Genomic DNA, 22,506 nt, shown 5'->3' with positions numbered 1-22,506 from the left:
GCCTACCTATATCAGACCTTAATACAAAGATTGTATTAAGACTCATTTCTCCTTCCATTTATGCTGTGCTAACTATCCTACCTCTTTTCAGCCATGGCAATCATTTATACAAAGCTGAGTTTTATAAAGGTGTTGACTGGTTACAGTCTTTCAATGCTACTTAGTGGTTGCAAATTAGGAAGAGAATCAATGCTTTGTGGTTACCTATGTGGTGTTAACTCTTCTCCATTAAGTGCTGATACCTATTGACTCCAATTGTGGGAAAATTGGATTTCTAAGGCTTCAAATGCTAGTCCTGAGGCTTGCTGTTCAGTGGGATATTGATGTAGATTGACAACAAGGGGAATTCTTTGCAATTCCTAGCAGCCTACCTGTTGGGAACACCAGATCTTCCAAATCTCAGTGAGATGATCCACTCAAGGGAATTCATTGAATAAGTAAGGATTAAATATGTTACTAACGGAGTGAGCTGCTAGATCGATTCGGTGACTGGGTACCGGAAGTCTCTTTTGACCTTGCGAGTACCGTTTAACTGTTGTGTGCCAATAAAGTAAGTATAATTGCTCTGCGCCCGTAAAATGGGTATCAGAGCTATCTCACAAGGCTAATTAATGTTGGTAGAGTGCTTTGAGGCCCAGAGATAAAAGGGGTCATACACTGTTGATTCTAAATACTGACATCTGTTTATTGATAAAGTAATCTCCCTCAGTCATTGTGCTCCTATATTACTGTCTAGGATCAGGCTGTTTCTGGCTTAATAATTTGCATGTTTGCACATCTGACGATTGATAGCTCGTCTGCTTTAAATCACTATAATTAGTGATACTAAATAATCATTTCCTGCATGGATTCCCTGAAACTACTTCTTTTTCAGGTTGAACTGTCCATGCACTTAATTGCAATTTGGCAATTCTGGGATTTTTTCCACAACTAGTGATGACTCAGGACCCTGAAAGGTAATTTTGATTAAAAACTTGGAGGCTGTTGGCTATCTGTTTGTCTTCCCTCACCGGATTAGTTAAATGTGCGATATACAGTCCTAAATGAACTCTTAGTGCCACAATCTCTCCTCCCCCTACACGTTTCCAAGCTTCCAGGTGAACCATTACTTGTTCCCAAATAGGATTTGGTATGTTTAAAGCAGAAAAGTGTGTGGATTTAAACACGCTATTGATCCTTGGTCTAACACTTGATGGTCTGAGGATAATTGCTTTCTTTTTAACATATACTATCTTCAAATGCAGTAAAGTTACCCCAGTTGTCTAGAGATTTAAAAAATTCATGCTGTTATGATGATGGTGAGTTGGGAAAATGTCAGGCTCCTTTGTAAGAGCAAGATGGGAACGCGTAAAATGAATATCAAAGTGTTTCCTTAGCTGGCATTTTAACCCCCTTGATTTCCTCTGGTGAAACTGTGGTTGGTGTCCTGCTCGTTTTCAGTGGCTCACTTCAGCAGCTCTGTCGAGTCTCTACATGTGGTGTTTCCAGCTCTCTGGGGACGCTGTTTCAGGAGGGTCAGAGTCTGAAGGCAGATGTGTGTCAGTGGTGCCAAAACAACCAACCACGACCCCCTGCCCACAAAACCCACAAACCGCAGTGTTGCAGTAATTTATGTGAAAGGATGATGGGTTCTGGCAGTTTTCATCTGTGCCCAGGAGACTGGAAGGGGTCTGTAGGCGACTTTTTACTGATGAGCAAGTTCTGATGATAAGTGGAAAGGCCACTATTGTTAAAAGTACCACAGGAACCAGAAGGCAACGGCAAAAGGCAACACAAGGAAGAAAGTTGGAGAGAGGGAGACAAATTGAGGGGCAAAGAGGAGCAGATGGGGCAGCAGGATGAGCTGATGTCCATGCGTTGGCAGGGAGAAATGGCAGCACTGTAGCATTTGGAATAGTAAAGCTTTCTGAGAATGTCAAAGGACCTGAACTAATCTCCCAGTCCCCATGAGATGCACTACCAGAACCCCACTGTACGCATAGAGAAAACTCATTCCCAGCAGTGCTGAGCATCCAAGGTTTCACTCAGGGTTAATGGAGCTGCCAGTGCTCAGCACAGCTGCAAAGCAAAACTGTGTGCCTGCCTCCATCTCACAAAGGGTGGTTGAGCTGGCAATAGTCTAAATCTGTCTCGCTCCAGTCCCTAACAGCCATCCTCCGTTAGACTTTCATGGAGGAATCTAATTTTTTCCTAAACAAATTCTTCTGTTTAACCTATAGCTGTGATAGCTGCACATGCCTAACACGGTAATATCTGAATTGCAAGCTTTAGCATGCTTCCCTCCATCTCCCTTGGAAAAGAAAAGCTCTGTATTTGTGTTCTGCACAACTGAGGCACAGGGAGGCTGAAATGATTTACCTGGAAGGAAGTATCTGACAAAGTGAGGAATTGTCCCCAGGTAGTCCAAGGATCACATCGGAATCCAACTACTAAAATATCACTTTTGCTTAATCTGAGTTCACCTATTGCAAGTCTGAGAGACTGGAAATAAAAGGAGGCAGCCTGTCTCATACGCACCTGGCCCAGGGGAAAGCAGTAGAGTCAGGCTGTTGTCAGGGTGTGCGTGTATGTGTGTGCGTGCTTATGTGCCCTTGCAAGAGGACTATTCAAAGTAGAAATTGTTTCAAGATGCTGGATTGCGGGCATCATGGAAGACTGGAGATTATGGGACTGCAGGAAAACATGTTCCCACGGTAACCAAAAGCAATCTTACCCAGAGCTTGAGAGGAAGCCGAAGGTGTGTGCCTTTTCCTATGGTCCCTCAATACAACTTTTGTTTTTTGGGGTTTTTTTTTGTTTTGTTTTTAATCATGGCATTAAGGTCTCGTTATGTTTGAATAGTATGGATTGGGATGCAGGGATTTTTCAACAGGAAAAAGAAGGATAACCTGGTCTCCTAGCCGCGACCGTGTCGCTTGTATTCATGCAGTACTGTGTCGGCATTGGGGTTTTAGCCCTCGAACCTTATTTACAGTGCCGTTGCAGGGCATGCAGCTTAGGCGTTTCTGTTTGTTTAGACCACGAAGCAACAACTCATCTAATATCAGCATGTAATATTTTAATCTGTCTTGTTCAAGCTGGGAACTGTGTATCATGATCTTTATCTGCTTTAGTGTTATCCTTTCAGTGTTTTCATGAGTCAGATAACCAATAACGTGGTTTTATGGATGCCATAAAATATTTTGCAGTATATTCACCTAACATTTCAGGGCCTCAGCCCCCAGAGGAATTAAGATTTAGGTATTAGGCTTCCAATCTCCCTTGCATGCAATTTTGGGAAGTGAGGTCTCCGAGAATGGGCTCTACATTGGTTGTCATGCTGAGTATGGGACCCATACCTCCTACCCTGTAGGGGAAACTATGGATAGGTGATGTGTTTGAATAGCATCCTTCGACTGGAGGTTGGGACCTTTCTCAGGCCTATCCTCATGCTCTTATTCCCCCCTTTGGGAGGGCTCCAGGCTGCAGAGCTTGGATGCAGTGTGTGCAACCATCCTTTCACAGAGCTTGAGCTCCAGGTGGAAGAGCCAGAGAAACTGGAGTTGGGGATGAGCCGCCTCGTTTACATGAAGAACCTACTAGCGTTTGTGCATGAAATGACCTTCTCAGCCACAGGGGAGTCCACACTCTCTCTAAGCAGAAAACAGGGTGGTAGGAAATATTTCCTCGTTTCTACTCAAGCGTGTCACTTTGTAGAAAAGCAAAATGGTCTGGAGGTCTGGAGCGAGTAAAAGAGAATTAATCTGTCACGCAGTGTTTAGGGGACTCACCTGGCCCAGGAAACACTGGCTTCTGGTCCCTTTTGTCAGGACTGTTCCTTTTCAGTTAAAACGATTTTTTGTTCCTACCATTTGCTTGTCATTGCTTCTCTTGTTGGGAGGCAACGTGCTGATAACACATCCAAAAATCATTTCTTTCCCATCGCTGAAACACTCCCCCCTGTGGGGTGGGGTCCAGCAGTTCTTTGGGAGTGCGCGCGGAGCTGCAGTTGGCTGTGCAGCGATTTCGGATAGGGAGTGAAGATGAATGCCCTCCCCTGATAAAGCTGTAGGGGAGGGATTTGCATCAGTGAGAAGTAAATATCAGTAACGCAGCCGAGGTCAGGAACCTCTGCTTTGCCAGGACTCCTCTAGGATCTTCGCAAAGGAAGATGTTACCCTCTGCGTGTGCTCACTGTAGCATTTGTTTCCCTCCAACCTTCATTTCCCTCCATTACCTTGCTGAGACCACGTTTATGTTGTGAGAACTTTCAGTGCTGCATTGGTCAAGATGAATTTTGAGTTAATCTGTCTCATATAGCATGGCTTATTTTAGGGACTTCAGTTAGGAACAAGCCATGTTAATTCTTTTAAATTTTTGAATTTAATAGCTATGCTTTTATGGGGAGGTTAAGAGTTTGCTTTGTTCTATATGTAATTTTTCACCCGTGAACATTTTGTGGAACACATCAAAACAGGCTCCTTCTCAGCCTGTCTTTGGGAGGGGAGTCTAAAGCAAGTGGAGTGGACGTTTTTCAAAAGTTGAAAACTCTTACAAGGTTGTAAAAGGTTTAGCGCAAAATGCTCTCATTTCAAATCTGTCCACCTACCTGAATCTCATCTTTCCTTTTTTTTGAAAATGCAGAGGAGGAACAAATTTCACTTTGATGAAATTGCTTCATCTTATTCCTTAACCAACTGAATAACTCAGTAGGTTAAAACTATGCTAGGGAAATATTAAAGCAGAAACAGTGGAAGAACTCAAAAAGTTGACAGCGATTTGTGCAGCCTGGTCCACATACCTTTCGGTTTATCCTTGAATTATTGATTAGATATTACTTCATTAATTGATTTGCTGCAACTTTACACTGCTCTTAGAGAAACCTGCGAAAATGAAAGTGTGAATTTGGATTGTTGAAACAATCTAATGCCCTTTATGTGGTGATTCTGCCCTCCTACAGCACTGCTAATCTATAGAAATTCAGTGCGGTTGATTAAATTAATTTGTACTGATATATGTGAGAGGAGATGGGGCCTTTCATTGCTTTTTTACTTTTCTCTCTGTCTCCCTCTATTTCTCTTTCTTTTTCTTTCTTTCTCTGCCTCTCTCCAAACAGTAACCGTTGTGCATTTAATCTGATATTTTGTGGTGCATTTAAAGGTAGAAGCACTGTTGTAATATCTTGCAAAGCTTCTGTCATGGACACAAACGTTCAAGCAGCAGTAAATTTAGCTGAGTAGCTTTTAAATCATGTAGAAATTCTCAGATTAAACACAATCCAAAACTATGAAGTACAGCTAATTACAATAGTTTAAATAATTGCTGTTTATACTGTCTCTGGTAATTTCTGGTCCCCCCTCTTATTATAGGGAAAGAATTAAAATTTGGGGTTTCATAAGCATCAAATTCCCAAAGACAAACGAGCTTATTTCAGAAGAGCATCAGAACAACCGTACTGGGTCAAGACCAAAGATCCGTCTAATCCAACATCCAGACTCTGACAGCAGCTCAGTCCTTTACTCGCTTTTCCCAAAGCTTCTGCTTTTGCCCTTCCTTTCCCAGCTTCTAACGGTTGACTGTTTAGGTACTTCTTGAGCCAGAGCTTGTAACCGCATCATTGTTTAGTAGCCTTTGATGGACCTTTCTTCCATGAATTTCTCTTAATTGCTTTCTTTTCTTTTAATCCATTTATGCTTTTGGCCCTGTGGCCATGAGTTCCAAAACTTAATTATGTGGTGTATAATGAAAAAAATAAAATGGGACACCCTCATTTTAAACTGGCTGCTTGATCATTTTATTTGGCTCCCCCTATTTCTTGCATCATGAGAATACTTGTTCCTACTCACTGTCTTTATGCTCCTCTTGATTTTTAGACCATAATCTTATTCTTCTCTACAGTCATCTCTCTTGCAGACTGAAAAGTCCTCCTTTGTATAATCTCTTCTTGTGAAGAAGCTGGGTTTTGTACCTTTGTTATTTATGTCTTCCTTTGCCATGTCTTTTTATAATTCTCTAAATCCATTTTAGAAATGTGCGTAGTATTGAAGGTGCAGGCACAACCTGAGTTTATACTGAGAGAGAGGATGTTCTCTGTTTCTTTTGTAATCGTCCCTGAGATTGTTTTTCTCTTTTACCGTCCGTCCCTTAGCATTCAACTCGTTGCTTTCAGCGAGCGCTGTTGTGATTCCAAGATCTCTTTTCTGAGGAATAATGGGTAATTTAGATCATATAACAGTGTATGCCAAATTTTGGAGGGTTTTACACACATATAGCACCTTGCATTTACTGACACTGCATTTCCCAGCACCCCAGAGCAATTGCCTTCCTTGCTGCTGTTTATGTTTATCCTTGTATAATAAGCAGAACTGAACAAATCATTTATCTGGAGGCTTTTTGTCTCAGTTGTTGCCTGCTTCAACTAAATTGCATTTTTTTCAAATTCACATTGTGCTACTGCTGTACAAAGCACCGCGGAGAGATAAGGGGAAATGAGGCGTTTGCTCAAGCAAAGAACTGCACTAATCTGTTTATACTTCTGCTGTCCTGAGCTAACCTGGGACTTCTTACATAGCCCCACACTGTGCTGACACATCTATACCCTTACAGAAACTGATCAGAGAGAAGCTGTCTCTCAGTAGCACTTTTATTATTTCTAATCTTTTTCATTGAGATATAAAATATTTTTAAAAAAATTAAAAGATTATGCAGCACTTAAGGGCTTTGGGGCTGTAGTGGCCATGTAAATTCCTTAAATAAAAAGATGAGAAGTGGACTGAGGCATCTTCATTCTGACCCTCACAAGGCTGAGCCAGGAAATGCCAAAGGGACAGGAAAAGCAATTTTTTGTAAGCAGGACAGAGGGTGCAGCAAGGGAGAGAAAGTGGTGACTCTACTCGCACTTTTTTCCTTGAGCTCCTTAGCTGCCTCCTGTTTCTCAGACAGGACTGTGCTCAAGGTCTTCACTGTTCTTCAGTCGTTTTCCAGTTTCTGTATCAGTTTAAAAACAAACCAATCCAAAACTAAATGCAGAGGTGAAAATCTGTTCTACTGGCATCTGAAGTGCTGAAATCACAAGTATTTCTGAAAAGGGAACACTTGTGTTCTGTAATTGAGTATTTGATGGAAAATGTAATGGTTGAGTAGCTTGGTAAAAATTCCAGATAATCTATTTTCTCTGAAACATTGGCTTTCCAAGTAGTAAAGCAATAACCAAATTTGGTTCCTCAGGTTTGCATGGCCATTAGGTATTTAGTTTTGAGTAAATATTGGCTTTCATGGTCTGGTGAATTTGTGTCACTCTGTGTAATTATCATTTTTTATTAAGAGGTGTCTTTAAACATCTGTGTGATAAATAACTGCAGTGTTATGTCAACTCGTATCTGTCATGTGAGCTCATACACGCAACCAGAAAGCCAGTCTTTCTTCCATGGCAAATGCACATGTTTTTGGTGGTATTTCTTCCCTAGAGAAACAAGCCGGCTCTTGTGCTGTGCAGCTCTTTGTTTATTGTCTGTTGTACTGCTTCGTTACTCTCGGGAATGAAAGCGGAGGGAACGGTCTTTAAAAATTATCGTTGCTATCTATTAGTTTATTTTTCCCCAGTCCCCATTATTACCCAGAAATAAAACTTTTAACTCTTTTGGGTAGGAGTAGAGGGTGTAAGAGAGCTGTTAATTGCTGTTGATATGAGTTGACTGCAGATGGGCACGCTCAGGGGATGAAAGTTGGACTGATGAATGCCTAGTTAAACCTGAGACAGGGATTTAAGTTTTGCCACAACAGAGAGCAGGGAAAAAGTCAGTTAGGAAACAGAGAAGAGGAAATATCTGGCAGACAGCCTTGCCTTTTACCTACCCCCAGTCATTCCCAGAGCATCAAACCGAGGATAAATTTAGAAGCTCTGATTCTATTTATTGTGTGTTTTTTATGTGAAAGTTGGTATTGGGGGATAAACGGGAATGTTTTCATTTCCAGGTTTTGCATTGCGAAAGGAGGAAAGGAGGGGCACATTTAGGCACAACTGCACATGAGAACTGAAACTGTTTGCTGAACCCAAGAGTCTTTCAATAGCATATTAGCCAGCTAATCCCTTGAGGGTATAGCTTGTATTGATCTCATTAATGGACCTCTAACAATGAAACTTCCCAGCTGCACATGGCTTACATAAAAGTGGGGAATACACAAAAGAGGTCTAACTTGTTGACTATATTACATTGTATTTTAATATACTGCAATATATAAACGTAGGTGGATTTTTTTTTTTTTTTAATCCTGTAACCCTTGAATGACTGACTGGATGTGTGAAATGGTTAGAGGAAATTACTTGTCTAGAAATACTCTTGTTAGATTAGTCTTGAGTCACCAGAAATTTTAAGTGAAGATGAGAAAATTTTAATCTACACTTATGAGGGATGGCACAGCTAGTTCATATTTTAGTTTGATAAATATTCAACATACTCTTTCAATATCATAATAATGTGAAATGGAAAAGCATATGTTGAGAGCAACTGCAAGAAAAAAAATCATCATTTTGTGCTTCAACAAAATTATAGATATAGACAGGCCTATATATAGAATATGAGTCATTTCACCCACCTCTGAAAGGAATATGGCCCCTTGTAAGAGCATATTGCACCACTATGCAGCAGTTCAGGACAGGTGAAGAAGAGCTTTATGGACCGTTGAAAGAGAGGCTGCACATAGGCAGAACGCAACTGAAGCAGCCCAGAAACATTTGGCTAAGTCACCTGTGGCTGACGCTTTTTCACCCGTGAGAAAAGCATCCTGGCATATTTAGTGACTGCAAATATTCCAGGCCACAGCTGTAAATATGTTGGCAAAGTGGGTCCTCTCCAGCCCTGTGGGCCTTCTGTCTTGTACCTCACCGGGAAAGTTCGCCCTCTACAAACAGCACGTGTTAACTGCAGACTTCCAGGAGAGGTTTCATTTCCATTCTGCTGCAAGATCAAAAGCTTCCAAATCTGAAACTCAGAGTAGATATGTATTTCTTAAAACAAAAACTAAAAGATGAAAGAAGTCCTTCAGTTGTTGTTGACTGTTTTGTCTCTGATGGCAAGGCCAAGATTTAATTTTGGATGCTGCGCTGACAGTCACGTATTTCCTCTGAGTCAAAGTAAATTTGAAAGTAGAGAAAAATGCTGCTATTGCACAAAGTAAGATTAAAGATACTCCTGGTTATTCTTACGGAGGCACTGAACATGTTTTAATATTTGTGCTTTTCTGGTCCAGACTAGATGTCACTACTCTTCATCACTTTATTCCTATTAGGAAGAAGAAAGACTCTGATAACATCAGAGGTAAGAAGTGGATAAGCTCTCTGTAACGCATTATGTGAGAGAAAGGGAAAAAGAGGCCTTAAAAGGGGCTTCAGAAAATTCTTCAGCTATGGAGGTTGTTGCATTGGATCCAAAGATGATTAGCTGCTCCTCTTGGTCCATATGTTTATTTACATGTGTTCCTGTGTACTGTTGTAATTCAATGCATGTAAAAGTGTCACCAGGACAGCACTGTTGGATATGCTGAAAGTCAAAGTTAATAGGATGGACTGTGACTACATTAAGGTGTGAGATTAGTAATGGTTGGTTGCTTCAATTCTAACTACAGATTTGTAGGGAATTTGAGTATTTCTGTCTAAGTGAATTCTATGAAACTACTCATAAAGTTGACAGTTATTAGTAGCAGAGCTAATTGGAACATAACGCGAGGAATGGAAATTCTTGCAAAGAGACCGAGCAGTTTTATTTTGTCATTTATATGCCAGTAAAATGCAGTGTGGGGATCCAAGATTGCATACGCTTAAAAAGCAGATGCAGCACTCCTAGTATGGCTGTATTTCTGTAAATAGTTTGTGAATCCCTGGAGCTTCACACTGTCTGCTACTCTGGAATGTTTCTGGTACGTTTGTGTACTAATAGCAGCACATCATGAGTGGTGCTTTGTACATAGTCACGTCTGCAGCGTGTGTGCACAGTAGTACTGGTAGTTGGGATTCAGCTGTGCCCTGGGGGGGTTTTCATGCTTTTTTCTGCAGAGAGGAGGATGTGATCCTGTCTAGGAGTGGAGCAGGACAGAGGGCAACTGCGGAGGCTTGGTGAAAGTGAAACTTGAAAGTCACTGTGCCTGCTGGATCTGGAAACTGTTGGCTTTTGTTCTGAATTTCGCTTTTAAAAAGGGAAAGGAAGGCAAATTGTTTTTATCTGAAGCAATGTGGTTTTATACCTCAGGAGAGCATCGGTCAGCTGTCTCGCTGTGTTTGCTTGTTTTCTCTCTAATGCCTCGACCCTCCGCTGGGATGCGGATGTGTGTGATGTTTTGGGCCAGGTTGAGAGAGGGGGGTATCCTCTGTATTGCTAATGAGGTAGTACATGCATTTACGTCCAACCATAGCACTGCGTGTGACATAGCCAGGCAAACTTCTTGAGCTCCTCCTCACACCCGAGACTCTGTCCTTTAAGTATGTCTTAGAAACTAGGAAAAATTTTGACAAGCTCTCCTGTTTATATTTGGCATTTTCAGCCTCGTTTTCTGAGGAAATGAGGCTGTGTGATCACACTGTCTGTGAATTCGTCCCACTCCCTCACCATGATAGGTTTAAGCTAGCTCGCTAGTTTCCACCACGTTTGAGAAAGGAGAAGAGCTTTAAAAGGTTACTAAGCTCCAAGAAGGTTCACAAAACATCTGGGTAGAAGAAAGCAACTCAAGCTCATGCCCTGCTGAGGGGAAGGAAGGCAAAACTCAGGATCAGAAGCAAGCAGTCAGCTGCCCAGTCAGAAGGTGTGGGGTGACCCAGTAGCCACTATCGCAGCCAGCCACGGCATGTCCTTCCGGCTAAGAGGCAGGGGGAATGGAAGAGTGCTTGGGGACACTGCAGTAGAGGGAAAGAGGAGGGGGACAGTGGGACATATAGAACACGAATCTGCGGGAAATTGGGCACTGTCAGCCCTGCAGCTGATTTCAGGAGACATTTAGGTGCATAAATCCCTCCCTGCATGCCAAGGTTTGGGTGCTTGTTTCGGTTCATTCCTCAGCTGGAGCCTAGCAGTTTAAAGCTGGCTATTTCCATGGGGATAAGAGCCAGTTTGAGACATATGAAGAGTATGTCTTGATTGCATTTGCAGCCTTTCTTGCCGGAGTTTCCCCTTCCTGCCGTGCCAGGTTCGTCTCATGACCTGTGTCAGACCGGATGGGGACAGGCCGTTTCGAAGACACTGCTCCGGAGGGGAGCCCAGGAGGGCTGGGTTTAGCCTTATTTCTTGCCTCACACACATGGTTAGCATCTGTGCTCACGTATACTTTTGTTTTATGCAGAGTTTTTAAGGAGCTGGGTTTAGTACAAGTAAGACTTTCATACTTACTCACGTGAGGTGGAATTTATGTTTTGGTGAGGTGTAGCCCTACAATGAGGAGGAGATGGTAAGAAGAAGCAAGGTTTGGGGGTCGTGCTTAGCCACCTCCATACCTCACTATGCACATTGACTCCAGTCAAAGTTGTATTCACTAACTAAAGGCTTCAAAGGGGGAAACGCGTTAAAGCAGTGGAAAATGCAACAATCCCAGCCAATTTCTAATCTTCCTCCCGTATTCAGAAGATAAAATTCCTAGTTAGCACGGTGAGGTACCTCTGTTACCTAGCTGCCTTGTTACCTGGTGGCAATAGGCTAAGTGTATTACAAGAATTCAGGTACACAAGAGTTCTGCGCAGCTAACTTCCGCTGAGCATTGGTGGCATGTAGTCATATTCTTGCTGCTTATCTGTTCTCGTAACATCCGCTAGAAGATAAAATATTATTCCCTGGGACATTTTATGGTCATGTGAAAGTCCTGTTTCCTTCACAACTTCCCGCGAAGTAAGCATAAATCTCAACCTTGTGTTCCTGAAAAGCTAAAAGAGAAGTCATTGTTTGTTGCTGTGACTCTCCTGGTATTACCATGAGTTTGTTTCTGTCAGTCTACTTTGCGAGTGCTTCTTTTGGGGGAGGGAGGACGCCTCCTGAAAACTGTTGTGGTGTAGCACAAGCAAGATAAGGTTGTGACACAAGTGCCGCGGGCTGTCTCCCAGGGTTGTCAGTGGCTCACTTTCAGAGTCACACAGCTGCTTTGGTGCATCTCTTTCTCCAGCAGTAACTCATCCTTGCTCTGTGTAAAGGGAGATGGGGACTTCTGAGCCTGCGCATGAACATGGGGGAAGCAACCTGCTAACCTGAGTATGAGTTACAGGGTTTCCAGGAGGGGCTGCAGAAGGAGGAAGCCGTGTTTGTGGGAGGTGGTTTTTTTAACTGCCAGTTTCAGAAATAGCTATGACTTTTAGCAGCTGTTTCCACCAAATTCTCTCCAAATTGCTAAGACCTGGCAATTGTTTTGAGACTGAAGTGATGGAGGGCCATCTGTGAACAGCATTGCTGATGAAAACAGCTTTTGGAACTTCAGGGAAGAGATTACTCTACTAAAGCATTGCTGTGTGCTGTGTTAGCTAGAGAGGAAAGTCTTCAGATTAAGTATTTTCTTGAAAAAAGTAAGTAACATGTCTTGTGAGTGAGGCACATAATGGAAAATATCTTCATCTAGATTTTGTTTGCAGCATCACTGGTATTTCTTTTTCTTTTCCATTTATTTTGGAAACACGAAGTAAAATATCTTTGTTACCACTGAATATTTACAGCTAGTGAGCATTTGCATCTCCCAGTGGCATGACTTGAAGGTTAAGTGAAAGGCATTCAAACCTCGCAGATTTGAGGAACCAGCGATGGGCTCGTCAGTAGAGCGTGCTATTTTATTTTCAGCTGTAAAATGTGAATTATATTTACCTAAATTTTTTATGGCTGTTAAGATTAGACATGTGTAAAGTACTTGGAAGTCATTTGATGACAGAAAGCATTTATAAAAGCTGTGTTATAAATTCAACCTTTTCTGAGGGTGTGGTTTGATAATAGAATAAATCTGGCTTTCAATCACCTAGTACTGTATCAAAATGCCCGTGGCAATGCTGATGTGGTATGTGTACTAACTATATGCTGCTAGTTCAAGGAAAAGTGATGGACTAACTTTGTACTGGCAAACTTTCTAGATTAACTCCACACTGAGGGATGGTCTGAGCATGTGGATCCCACGGTGACACTTGTGCAGCCCCAGCCTAAGTTGCAGGAATGCACTCATAAACGTCCTTACTGGGAAGTGAAACAAGGACTGTATTAAATGGCCGTATGGTCTGGAAAGGTAGAAGGGTACCAATGGTTTCTGAACAGACAGAAGTAGAAAGAAAAGCAACAGCAGAGATGGGTGCCCTTGCAAATGGTTATTGTGGGAACTGGGTTCCTTGCTGGGTTTTGGTTCTCTCCTTTGGCAGAAACATTCACTTTTGCTGTGTGGATTAATTTAAGGTTTCTGTTATGCTTATAATCCGCCTTTTTAGCCAAACCGTGCACTGGATAGCTTCCCCAAGAAGACCAGGATTTGTCTATTTATTCTTGAGGCAAACCTTTCCCACTTGAAACTTGTGCTGTTTTTCGTCCTCTTGTTTGTTTGGTTTTTTTAAGCATTTGTGTTTCAGGATGAGTATAAGAATATGCAGAGCCACTCGTGGCAATGGAAGCGTACTGAGCATCTGTTGTATTTGCAATAACTGTAGAGTAGCATAGTAAAAACGCAGGGATGCAGCTTAAGTGATCCAAAATGAGATACAGATCTCAAGTCGGCCTATAATTCAATTTTTTTCGGTTCATTGTGTTTCACAATAAGAGGACAGAAGAAAGGGAACACAAAGCAGATTTACTCGTAGCTTGATGTTCTATGTGCATGCAAACTAAGCATGTTAAACTCGGCACACTGTGCATTTACCACGCTACTATTGTAGTTGTGTAGCTTTATAGAAGAGTACATACAATACGTGGTTAGCATTAAATTCACCAAAGTTTCAGTCATCTGGAATGTGTTCCTCTTTCCATATTAGCAATTCTAAAGCTAAATTTCCCATAAGCTTTTTGTTTCTCTGCCTTACTAGTTTTATGAGCAGCAAACTAGCTATTGGAGGATTGGTTTCAATTGCTCACTCAAAAATACCACTCTGTCAGCCCGGCAATCTTGCAGCAGTTCTCGCTGAGCCAGTTTCACCATCTCACTAGATCATATTTCTCTAAAACGCTGTATAACTAGTATAAACTTACAGCAGTCAAAGATTTTTTTTTTCTCTCCCCACAGTAGACTTTTTTTCTTTAGTTGTTAGTAGAAGCATTTGCCGGTCCTCTTGGGCAGAGCAAAGGTGATCCCTGACTCTGGTAGGTTGTGCAGGAGCTGCTGGCGTAAGCAGCATTGTTCTTTACTCAGGTACAGGCAGCTTGGCTTGTTGGAGGTCATTTTACTGTCATAGTACAAGGTACAACTACTTCTGGCATAGGTGCGCCGCCTCTTGTTAGGGAAACCTGACCCTGCCAAAACGCTTGTCCTTTTGTCCTTTTTTTTTTTTTTTTTTTTATTTCACACAAAGCAAGAGACATTTTTTTCGCTATGGTGTTATTCTTATTTTTGAGGAAAAAAAATAGGTTTACTTTATAATCTATACCCCAAAGAGCACATCAGTAAATTGTGTTGGCCAGCTGATAATAAGTAACAGCACATCTCTGTCCAGATAGCTTTCCTGTTTCACTGCATCATCTGTGTCCGCTGGGAACGTCATACTATTAAAACCCAAAAGGACGTTAGCTTCTCAACAACATGCTTACTACATTTTAAGAGCTGAGTTTAAGTATAGCCTTTTCTGACTTTTGAGTTGTATTTCTGTAAGCAGGTGCAAGTTTACCTCAGGGCCAGGGTATACCAAGAGGCCTGTAGAAAGTGCAAATAATGTGACAAGCAAGCTCCTGGTTACTTGATGTGCAATACTTTATTCCTTCGGTTCCGGTTAAGTAATTTGAATCTAGCCCTGGTAGCCGTTTCCTTTGATTTTTGACCCTGGCTGTGCCGTTCTGTCTCTGCTTCTATGCAAACAAACAAAGCATACACCGTCTTCTCCGTTTCTTCTTTTGACAAGTGGAATATCTCCATCTGTCCTCTGTGGTAAATCATAGTGTTTTAGCACTGCACCTTAAAAGTTGCATAGTTAATCCTGCAAGTTGGAAAATGCACGAGCTTGTCTCTGCCCTTAGTGTGTCAGTATTACAAAACCGTCCTTGCCTACATGGGCATCCAGTATAAGAGCTGTTTTGCAAGCGGAGGATGGCCTGTGAGAATCGTCTATAGATGAGGTATGCGTTGAGTGAGCAAAGCCTGTTTAGGAGTGTATTTTGCAAATCGTTTCTGTCACTGGCAAAGTGAGCTTCTGTTCAGTTGCTCTAAAGGCCACCCCCAGTTATGGCACAGAAATTACCGGTGGCACTTGCAGATGCCACCTGTTATTGTATAAATTTTCTTTTCCTCACCAGCGCTTGTTGCTTCTGTGATGATCAGGGGAAGGAAACCTTGTCCCAGTGTCAGTAGGTGATTAAGTGCAAGAATTTATCAGCTGCTGACTGAAAATAATCCCCCTTGGAAGAGAACTTCACTTTCATGCCTGTGATCCATGGTCAATATGAATCACGCACTTGTCTGCTGCATTGCAAGCAGGGTTTTTTGTTGTTATTTGTTTTTTGTTTTTAAAGTGAGGTGGTTAACACTGTTCAAAGATCCCTCCTTGTAAAGAACAGAGGCTAGTATTTGGGGAAGGTTGATTTAGCCTGTGTAGGCTATTTTCTTAGCATAATAAGCTAAGAGGGAGGAAGAGAAGTAGGCTCTTCTTGGGGTGATTCAGAGCACCTACAGCTAAGCCTCAGGTTTGAATCACTATCCAAAAAGCATGTTCTTCTGAATCCTTTCACAAAGTCATTTTAGCTTCTCTAAAAGTACCAGCAATCGAGAGAGTAGCAGTAGTCTGCATGTAGGCTTCTTTGTTTGTTTTCTTTTTTCCTCTCAACGTTCTGTTCTCGGGTTCTGTTCTTGAAGCCCTTGGGAATCACAGAGAAGTAGCTTTGGAAAGGACTTCAAGAAACTATCTAGCTTGGGTTTTTTTCTGCTTCTCCTTCACTTTTTCTGTGGCACAGCTAAACATACTAAGGCCATTCCTGATGGCTGTTATTCTTGAACATCTTTAGTAGCGGCAGCAGCTCCACAAGCATCTTTGGAACATGTTCCAGTCCTTAACTGTTCATACCTAGGAAAAATTTTCCTACAGTCTGCCCTCAATAAACCTTGCCTTCTGCAAATGGAGGCAACTACTTGTCTTATAATCTATAAATGTGGAGAACAGTCAATTGCTGTCCTCCTTAAGTATCTTGGACATACACCAAGAATTATTACGCCCCTATCTTTTTTTTCCCCCTAAACTATACTCAACCAGGTCTTTTACGCTTTACTTCTAGGTCCTTTCTCTAAATCGAATTTCTCTCTATTATACTCGCTCTGATTTGTAGCGCCTTTCTAGGTGTAGTATGCAAAAGTGAATGCTCTGTGCAGCAAAGTGCACACCAATGCTGAGCAGAATAGAAACGTTGCTTTCCACGGCTAACATAAGATGTTCCCAATGATGCATCCTGGAGTTGCATTAGCCTATTTTGTGGCGAACATTATATTGACTTATGAATCCAGTTTGATCCAGCATAATTTTCAGAACCTTCTCAGGAGTCCTGATACTGTGCCAGTTGTTCCCAAGTCTGCACTCTTGAGTATTCCTTGGTGATTTCAAAATTCTGTACTTCATTTTATTCATGTCAGATCATTTGTCTTATCAAGATGATTTAGAAATTAAATTTTATCTAAGAGCGCTTTCATCCCCTCCAGGCTTGGTATCATGTGCAGATTTTAGAAGTGTGTCATTTATTCTGCCATCCTAAAGTGAACTGTGCCAGAAACTCCTTGAAATACCCTCTTGATTTGGTGGAGACTGGCCTTTGAGAGCTTCTCCCCCCCCCCCCCCCCAAACGATTATGTATTTGTCTTCTGGTGTGTTGATCTAAATCAGAAATTTGGAGTGGGACAGCCAAAGGCCTTGCTGGAGCTGAGCAGCTACTGGATCATCCTTAACCACGAGGCCATGATATCTTTTCTGTTTGTTTGGAATGATTGCTTATTGGAAAATTGAAATTGGCTGTCCTCTGTTATTATCTTATTCCCTTGGTCCATATAAACTGATTGCTAATATTTTATTTCTGTGTTATTCCAAATATCAGTTAGGTTTGGTAATCAGGTTATTCCCTATTTCCTATTTTCTAAAGAGAATTACAGCATTGTACTTTCCAATTTTGCTGGTCTTTTGTGTCCACTATCGTGGATTCTTGAAAACGTCTGGCAGTGGTTCGAAGGTTCGGGATTTTGGTTGAATTCAGAGTATTGAATTTTATCAGAGCCGCTGGATGGGCGACATTTAACCTGTCTTATATTCTTTAATTTCTTCTTTCCTTATTTGAGTCTGTGTTTTTACCCCATTTTTAGAATGGTGCAAAGTTTCTGGTCACAGCTAACCTTTCTTTGTGAAGGCTGGAGCAATGAAGGCATGAGTTACTTTAGTTTCTCTCTGTCGTGAATTATTTTCTCTCGTTCCTTATTAAGCAGTGGAGCTATACCTTCCGATACGTTTATTGAATCTTCTCTCTTCATCTTTCATGTCCCTTGGTACTTGCGATGCTGTTTTTGTGACGTAGGCTCCGATTTTGTCACAGCAGCTCTTTGCTGGGTTTTTTTGTATAGTTATTTTTAGCCATGAGAAGCTGTTTCTGTATTGGATTTTCAGAACTTCTGATTTTTAAACAGCTAATGCAGCTGCCTTTTTGTCTACCACCCTGCTTCCAGTCTTTTCCTCTGGCAGCTTTTCAGTGTTCTCCTGCTCGAGTTTGTGTCCCAGGAGCCCAACCCGCTGTTTCTCTAGATTTACTGAAGCCTTAAGTCCGTCATCCGCGTTCGATTTCTTTAGCGCTCCCCCCCCACCCTCATTCAGTGTGTTTTCTCGTGACTTTAACATCGGTTACCTTTCCTCTGACTTTTCAGAGGGTTCGTCTCAGTAAATCAGAATTTTATCTTAAAAAAACCACCCCCATTGTAACTTGTTTCATTTCTGAAACCAAAGTAAGTCCCACTGTAAGTGAGGATCTTTTGACTAAATTGTGAGTAGTTTGAGATTCATTTTGCCTAACAGTAGACACTGAATACTGTTGACACCTAAAGTTTTCAACAGTGCTTCTAGGCTCTCATCTAAAGAACAGGAGAAAACAGGCACTACCAGGCCAATTCATCTCCTGTTTAGAAGAAGTATTTTAGCTGCGGCTGTGCTTGTCCACGGGCAGAGACAGCTCGAGTGAAGAACAGCTCGAGTGAAGAACAGCATGTGCATCTGAAAAGCTTGTGTATTTTCCAGCCATGTCACCTGGTCTAAAACACACTGCCTTCAGTTACAAACCTAGCCTTGTCTTAGGGGATGGACTGACTTGATCCCGTGTCTGCAGTGAGCTCTACCAGGGGAGGTGGCACCCAGCATGGCACAGATGCGCCCACTGGCGCTGCAGTGTAGCCCTCGTGACACCCCAGGGGGAAAATCTCTTAGGCACATCACAGGCTATTCCATTTGAGGAATTATTTCAAGGCAAACAGCTCTTAGTATAAACCACTGTAGCTGAAAGTCTGGACAAAGCAGCTTCTTCTGCCATTGTCCAGACTAGGAAAGTGGCCAGTGTTTACCAACTGCTTTTGCTAAATCGTTTACCTAAAGTAGGTGCTAAGTGGTGTTTAAAATGTTAGCTAATACCTTTCCTAAACATGTCTCGTCTGGTTTGTTTAGACAAGACTGGCCTATAGCTCCTTTCATTGGAAATGATTAGTCACAACGCAGAAAAATGTTTGTCATAAATTTCACTCAGCCCAGAGAGCGTAGGGATCCTGGTACCAAAAAAGACACAGACCTCTCCCCAGGAGCAGGTGGATGGGGCTTGCAATTACCCTTTTCATCTTCACACACCAATTACGTGGGTTTTGCTTAAGTAAGAAATGTGGTTTGTCACTGGTAGTCTGCCCGCACCTTCGTCTTATTTCAGGGCCTGTCAGTAAGCACTGGACGTAATGAAGAACCCTTTCAGAGGGAACTTAACTGGTTAGACATCTCACAACAGGCTCAGAAATGTCTCAGGCATGCTAGCTTCTTTAGTACCTTCTCAATAATGTATAGGCAGAGTTTACTGTTTCCTGAAAGGTGGTGCTTTATTTTGTTTTAACTGGAGCATAGGAAACTTGAATTTGGGATGTAAACACGACATGAGAACATGGACATATGCATATGCAGGTAGAGAGAGACCTGTCCAAGAACTTCAAGTTTAAATTCTCAGCTAAAAGTTTGGAATTTGGGGGGAAGTGTTAATTGGATATATTTGGGGGGGGGGGTTTGAAAGCAAAATGAGATACTGTTTTTGAAACTGGCTTAAAAACAACCGAACATTACAAGAGCGCTGATTTTTGTAATGTTTCCTGATTATTTTTTAATAAGGTTTCTACCTTTTTGGTATGATAGCCTGGTAGTAGTACACAAGGATTTGGCTTAATTTACGTCTGGTTTGCCACCAGAGTAATGCTCTCATTCCCTGCTTTTCCAAAGTTTAAACGAAAAGTGAGCATATTAGAACAACAATATTTACTCACGTGCTCGTTACCTCTAAAAAAACTGATGATGCAAGCTTGGCTGCTGACTTGAAACTTTTGTCCTTGAAGTGTGTAATCCCTCTGTATCGTAAGTCTTTAGTTACGCTTTTCTTTGTGTATTCCTGTCTTCTGCAGAACTGTCCTGTTCTGTAAATGTTATCGTATTCCAGGGTCTTTGAACCTTTGCCAGCTCATGGACAGAGCGTGTGTTATGGGCCAGACTAAGCTGGGTGAGTAGGGAATGTTTGCCTGCAGCTTGGTGGGGCAGTTTTGCGTTTTAAGTAAAAAGGAAACCTGAAAATGAAATTCTGTTGACGCTGTAAATCTTTGCTTATTTTGTGTCCTGATGAATAGAGGACTAGACTGCGATGCAGGGTACCTAGATTATTTTCTGGTTTTGTTATGGGCCTGCTGCATAGCCACAGGCGGCAACTCTCTTCTGTTCCTCAGTTTCCCCAAGTGTAAGAATGGGGGCAAGAGGGAAAGCTTTGTGAAAAGAGTGAAGTGCTGAGCAGCCTTGGAAAAAGCACTGCTTAGAAAAACCTACTTACAGTAATGTCTTTTTTTTCAATGCCAAAATCAGAAGTTGACTGAAATTCTCTCAAGTCAAAGTCTGCATGTAATTAAGAGCTCACCATCTTTTGGTGAACTCTAGCAAGAGTTAAACTTTTGGTTGACATCAACAACAAATGAAATTAGAGGAGGAGCAGGGGAAGCAGGAATGTTGTTTCCCAGGCCTCCACCTTCCTAACTTACATAGATGTGTTTGTGAGTCGCCGATGAGAATGTTTTTATAATTTGCTGAACATCCCGGATCAGGCCAATGCGGAATGCCGCTCTTTAATTTTTCCTTGCAGCTGCCTCAGCGGGATTGTGCTTTCTTTTCATCCATCTTTCAGCAAGTGTATTGTGCAAGAGTATGTAAATATCTTTACAGAGAGAGTAGCACAAACTGCACACATGGTACTGTTTAGGCAACTGAGACAGATGGTGCGGGTGTAGTTACAATGAAAACAAGCCCTTAAAGAGGGGTGGGGAACGTTTTATGCCTCTGCTTGGGTGGAAGCTCTAAGAGGATCTGGGCCTGGGATCGGAGTAATCCCTGAACTCGGGGTTCTCTTTGGCAGAAAATTGCATTATGAGGTTCACAGTAGCCCGAGTCTTGTAATATTTCTCACCTCAGCAAAGATGAAGGGATAATCCTGGTTAGGTTGTTTTCCATTCAAATCCCTCCCTATTGTTTGGCTTCCAAGAAGCATTTTTATTTACCCTTCCCCAAACGAAAACATGAAACAATGGTGGGATTGGTTTCTCAGGGTTTCAGATCTCATGTTAGTCATGTACACCACTACAAAACACTTCCTGTAGTGCAGAGGTGTATTGCCTTGTGCCCTCTACGTGCTTGCTTGCACAGGTGAAGGTGGCTGGTGAAGGCAGAAGGGTGACCAAGAACCCCTTTGGGAAACAGTAGAACCGACGCCAAACCACGTCAAGGCAGGTTCCCTAAAAATCATGAAACGGGTTGTGTTTTCTCCATCCCTGCCTGCCTTGTCCCCTCACACTCTTCTGTTACTCGCTTTTTGCTGCATCATGTCTGCAGTGAGGGCTGGGCAATGTGGGAAGAGCTGGGGGAAGCAGGGCACAGAGGGCCCACATGTAGTGGTAACTGTGGGAAATCTCTGCCAGGCGTTTATTTGGTAACTCTCCTAGCTGTTTTCATCGGACAGGGCCCCTCCGCTGCCGAAATCAGCTTTACAGATGCTTCCCCCTGCACCTGACACTCTTGCAGGTTGCAGCTTTTGTCCTTGCCTTGCCGTCTGGGCCGGGCAGGAGCACCGTTTCCCCCTTCTTCCCAGCTGCTTTCTTGCGGGAGCTGCCGGATGACTGCTGTGCAGAAATATGCATGACAGGCAAGACCTTGCTCAGTGTAGCAGCTGTTGCTAGGGGAGGAGGTGACATTTAGTGCTAGTACAGAGGGTCAATTAGATGGGAGCCCTAACGATAGTTGCTATAATATGGGGTTCAGTGATTTGGAGCGGGGGAGAGAGATCTGTAAGAATTATACAGCTACTACTAATCTTTTTTTTTTTTTTTTTTTTTTTTTTGGTAACCTTGCCTCGGAGAGCTCACAGTTTCAGCAGGACAGATGTTACCACCTTCAGATATTAAAGACATGCTTAATCTCTATGGAGACATTTGCTTCACCTAATGAAATGAGCTGCAGCAACCAATTTTATTCCGTGCCTATTGATCATGTCTGTTTTAGGGAGACAAATACAAGACAACCTTAATTAAGAGGATCTATCTCTTCCCTTAATAGTGTTTTCCAGCAGGAAGCTTTCACATCTCATACTATATTTTTGATAGAAAATATCTCTTCTATGTGAACCAGGATTAAATGGAAATCAGGCTTGTATTTCTATCCTCTGCACTGATTTTAAAGGAACAAAGTGGTCTGTGTTTTTTAAGTACTTAATTCAATCTATTTAGATGCATTATCCCTTAGAAATTATAAAATCACGAACTTCAGCTGCTAGGTGCACAATTTATTTATAGATTTTTAAGGCTGCAAATCTGAGTGACATCCATATTGTGCGAATTGAGTGGCTTCATTGTACATAAATTAAAAGCACAGGATAATTTTTTCTTTAGCATTTAGCTTGAGGATAATATCTCTTAGTTTCTGTCCTTTTCTTCCTGGCCAGGTTCCATGTACTGTACGTGCTTGTTTTCAAACTAATCTGCCTTTTAGCAGAGTCCTCAAAAGAGACGAGCTTGAAACAGGTGGTGTTAGTGTTCTTGGGGACGGCGAACCCTACAGCAGCCGCATTTTTAAAATGAGATATTGGTGTAGAACATGCT

General features: G+C 42.0%; 1 protein-coding gene across 3 annotated transcripts in view; it reads left to right on the top strand.

Annotated features, from left to right (window-relative positions):
• ADCY5 (adenylate cyclase 5) overlaps positions 1–22,506 on the top strand; it is a 230,513-nt gene that overhangs the window by 73,259 nt on the left and 134,748 nt on the right. Inside the window, exon 1 of one of the 3 annotated variants that reach the window (XM_068949061.1) lies at positions 9,215–9,296. The exons of the other annotated variants lie outside the window; for them this stretch is intronic. Within the exon in view, the coding sequence (XP_068805162.1) occupies positions 9,234–9,296 (63 nt within the window). The 5' untranslated portion in view covers positions 9,215–9,233. Of the gene's footprint in view, positions 1–9,214; positions 9,297–22,506 lie in introns of those variants that run through there. 3 annotated transcript variants of the gene reach the window in all.

This window comes from Struthio camelus, chromosome 6, assembly GCF_040807025.1.
Source record: "Struthio camelus isolate bStrCam1 chromosome 6, bStrCam1.hap1, whole genome shotgun sequence".
Classification (NCBI taxonomy): Eukaryota; Metazoa; Chordata; class Aves; order Struthioniformes; family Struthionidae; genus Struthio; species Struthio camelus.
The sequence above is the reverse complement of the archived record's forward strand: the minus strand, read 5'-3'. Positions and strand labels throughout refer to the sequence as shown.